At 45.3% G+C, this 4,354-nt stretch overlaps 1 protein-coding gene across 1 annotated transcript in view; it reads left to right on the forward strand.

Moving 5' to 3' along the window:
• Positions 1 to 2,577, forward strand: part of CAPN2 (calpain 2) — a 67,705-nt gene extending 65,128 nt beyond the window's left edge. Inside the window, exon 21 of the mRNA XM_023513886.1 lies at positions 1,592 to 2,577. Within this exon, the coding sequence (XP_023369654.1) occupies positions 1,592 to 1,615 (24 nt within the window). The 3' untranslated portion in view covers positions 1,616 to 2,577. The remainder of the gene's footprint in view (positions 1 to 1,591) is intronic.
• The last annotated feature ends 1,777 nt before the right edge of the window (positions 2,578 to 4,354 follow it).

Genomic DNA, 4,354 nt, shown 5'->3' on the forward strand with positions numbered 1-4,354 from the left:
TTTATTGTGCTCATGTGTCTAGAACCCCAGCGATGCCCACTTCTGAGTTAAGTCAGTATACCAACCTCATAAAATGCAAAGCACAGAATGTTCTCTTGTCATCCCAATGACAGAATATTCTCTCACTGAAAGAAGCCAGGTGGGATGTATGCTGAGTACCACCTGGATTCAGGCTATACTTCCTCTACACTTGGGGAAGGCCACTGCACACTTGGTGGGGTGGCTGTGCTGGGTGGCAGTGGCAATGCTGTGGGTCCTGTCTGCAAGCAGCTGAGGAGCAGAGTGGAAAGGAGGACGGGTCTGGCAACTCTTTTCCTTGGATTTTAAACTCTGAGGGAAGCCAGCAGCCAAATAACTGTCTCTCTCTGCTATTATTCCTTACAAAGTGCCTTTAGCCAACTGGAAATATTGTTTATTATGGATAACACTAACTTGGTGAAAACTGGATATGCGTAGGAAATATCCCTACCCTGAGATTGTGATCTGAAGAGTCAGTACAGTGTCACATGAAAAAGTCCATATGTTAACTTCCAGAAATTTGAGCCTCTTTACAATTGTTGCTGGATGTCCTATTCCCCATGCCACCCCCCAGCTCTCCGGGGTCCGCTGGCTTCCTACTCAGTCCCCCTCCTCCCCATTGCCCCCAAGAAGCATCTATGCCCTGCTTCCCCCCCCCCCAAGCCTCACCTCTCACAGGTTCCTGGGGATCCTTATCTCCAGTGGTCTTTGGTAAGGATGACCAAGACGAAGAAATTCTCCCCTGCAGTCTGCAGTGATCTTTAACCTTGGCTACAGGTTACATTGTGTGCGGAGCTTTGCAGAAGTCCTGATGTCCAGGCCATATCCCAGACCTATTCACTCAGTCTGATTTAAAGTTTGCCTATCACTCCAATATTCAATCAAGGGTAGCCACATCCCATGCTAAATTCTGATGTGATACTCTCAGGCAGAGATGTGAAAATGCTAATTTATATGTTGTTTGAAAACTGGAACTATAGAGGTCAACCGTATCTCTGTACATCAGGGCTTAGTCATGTGGGGTCAGGGAGGGAGGTGTGGAGTGGGAAGATTTAAAGGGGGGTTAACTGGAGTGGCCTGCTTTATTTATTTACTTATTTATTTTATTACTATTATTTTTTTTGAGACAGAGTCTTACTCTACTGCTCTGGGTAGAGTGCTGCGGTGTCATCATAGCTCATAGCAACCTGAAATTCTTAGGCTCAAGAGATCCTCTTGCTTCAGTCTCCCGAGTAGCTGGGACTACGGGTGCTCCACACAATGCCTGGCTAGATTTTTAGTATAGACGAGCAGCAGAGGAGCAGACTGCCATCAACCTTGGTTATGTATGCCATCAACCTTGTAATAGGATTCATGACCCCTGATTCAAATAACACACAGACTACTGACCTTTTGTAAAAAGACAGATGCTAGAAATTAAGTAGTAAAAAAAGCCAAGTTAGTGCACTGGTATCTTAGCCCTTGGTCAGCTTTTTTTGTACAACAGTTTTACAGAATAATCTATAAGTACTTAAATAGCCTTTAATTTAAGAACCTGTCACTAAGCTGACTTGTTTTTCTTTCTTCCTCACAGTGGCTCTGTTTTTCAGTACTTTGAAGTTGTAACTAATGTGCTCCAAGATGTCTCCAGACAGAAAATCAGCCACGGACTAAGCTTCCACAGAGAAACACTTTGTATCTGAACCTTGAAATTAGGGGAACATTTACTTAACTGATGATTATAGCTGAAAATAATGCTACTGTCCATTGGAGATAGAACTTTCACATAAAGAAAGATTTGCCTATCATTATACTAAATGAAAGTGAGTCGCTTAACCCTTGATAAGCTCAAAGAAAGCTTTAAATCTGTAAATAGTACATACTTTTTAACTTTTCCAAACTTTCCTGTTTATAGCAATATTAAACCAGGAAAAAAATGCGGGGAGGCATTTAACAACGGAGCAAACATCAAGTCAATCTCCAAGGACACAGGCCCTTGTTGGGAATATTTAAAGCAACTTCAAGTTTAGAAATGTAGGTGTTGCATCTACCAAACAGCAGCCCAGGTATTATGGTTTCCCTTGAGCAAACCAAGGGAAACCAGGTAATATAATGCAGTATGAAATAAATCTTGTCAAGGCATCTAAGGAATCCAGGAGAGAAAGCATGTCTCTGTCATTTGGTTAAACAAGAGACAGGTTTTATTCAATATTGATTGGTAACAGTAAATCACTCCTCCTAGACCTCGACCATTATCTTATGCATTTCACCTTATTAATACTAGAAAGAGTCTGCTCTTGATCAGCTGAAGCAGCACCCTAAAACCAGGACTCCAACTTGCAAACCAACTACAATAAAGGACAAATCAAGCTGTTGCCGCCTCAAAACTTTATGAACGTGACCCTCTCCAGTATTTGTCCATGGAATTAGGGGGACATCCCTGGAGTGCTTGTGGAAATGGCCCAAGCTTGTTTCCTGGCTTTACCTTGGGAAAATGCAAGCAACACTCTAAAAACATTGCCTTGTTGCCTTATCTTGTCCCAAATGTACTGTTAAATAAAGAGTTACCCCAGGCAGTCACACCGCGCTATTTTCCTTCCTGGAGGGTAGCCCCAGAGGCCAGTTTATAAGAACAGAGAATGATAGCTTGTTTCTCCATTAACAAGTGAGTTGCTTGTTCAAGTATTCAGAGGAAAAGGCATCTTTTTTTTGAAACAGAGTCTCACTCTGTTGCCCTGAGTAGAGTGCTGCTGGCATCATCATAGCTCACAGCAACTTCAAACTTTTGGGCTCAAGTGATCCTCTTGCCTCAGCCTCCCAAGGAGCTGGGACTACAGGCACCCACCACAATGCCTGGCTAGTTTTTCTATTTTTATTTTTATTTCTTTTTCTTTTGAGATAGAGCCTCAAGCTATCCCCCTGGGTAGAGTGCTTACAGCTTACAGCAACCTCCAACTCCTGGGCTCAAGCGAGTCTCCTGCCTCAGCCTCCCAAGTAGCTGGGACCACAGGCACCTGGCTGTTTTTTGGTTGCAGCCATCAGTTTGGTGGGCCCGGGCTGGATTCAAACCCGCCACCTTAGGTGTATGTGGCTGGCACCTTAGCCACTTGAGCCACAGGCACCGAGCCAGTTTTTCTATTTTTAGTACAGATGGGGTCTTGCTATTGCTCAGGCTGGTTTTGATCTGAGTTCAAGCAATTCACCCACCTCAGCCTCCCAGTTCTAGGATTACAGGCATGAGCCACTGTGCCTGGCCAGGAAAAGGAATCTTAACTTATAATTAAAATATTGAACTATGAAATGTTTTAAAAATCCAATACAGAAACTCTGATAATTTGACTATACATCAGGGCAGCTCTGGTTTTCCCTGTTGTTCTGCTTTAAGGAGGTACACAGACTCACATGCCTCTCGGGGAGCTCCCTGCTCTGCCTGCCATCCCATCTCACTTTGGCCAATTCCCACGGGTGTCGGGAACAAGCAAGGGTACTGAGAAAACATGCAGATGAAATCACTGGCCTGCTGCTGGTGCTCCTTGAGGAATCATAAAAACCAAGAAAACTGTGAGATGACTTGAGATACACAAACGTCACCCTAACATTGCTGAAATGATAAAACGGATTTTCCGTTCTTCCGGCTTCCAGGTGGATCTTAAGGGCACTGCAGGATGGAGCCCATGAAGGTGCAGTGGTCCCAGTGCCCTCGGTCCGTCCTGCCTTTTCTCTGTTCAGCTGCACAGGTCTCAGGATGGAGTGGTAGAGGGTAGGGCTGACTCAGGAAGGAAGGTAGCCAAGGGAAGTATGGCTGAAGGACTAGGGACGAAGGGATAGAGGGTGCTGAGAGTGGACGACACACATCACACTCTGGCAGGAGGATCAGCTTTAGATGCTGAGGGGAGGGAGAGTTGGTAGAAACCAGGTACAGAGGGGCAGAGAGGCAGCCCGTCCTAGCCCACAGAGGCCTTCCAAACCTGGGCTGCTGTGCCAGGCGCCGTGCGCCTCCTGTTGCCCTTGCGTCCATAGAGCTGACTTAGCTCACTTTTCTACCTTTAAAAGTCTGTGGTCGCAATACAAAAGACAACATTAACAAAAGAAGTAAGATACATGCTTATCATTGCAAATTTTCAACATAGGTAGGTAAAGTGAACCTCAACCTTCTGAGCCAGTGTGAACTCGCCCTAACCTAAACCCTGACTGCTCCCCTCCCTGAATCTCTGCTCTGAAGGGCAGTCTCAGGCCTGTTGGTTAGGCCCGCCACAAGCTCCTCAGTCAGTTATTCTTGCCACAGGTCTTTTTTTTTTTTTTTGAGACAGAGCTTCAAGCTGTCCCCCTGGGTAGAGTGCTGTGGCATCACAGCTCA

The sequence above is a fragment of the Otolemur garnettii genome, unplaced genomic scaffold, assembly GCF_000181295.1.
Source record: "Otolemur garnettii isolate 467f Iridium unplaced genomic scaffold, OtoGar3 scaffold00045, whole genome shotgun sequence".
NCBI lineage: Eukaryota > Metazoa > Chordata > Mammalia > Primates > Galagidae > Otolemur > Otolemur garnettii.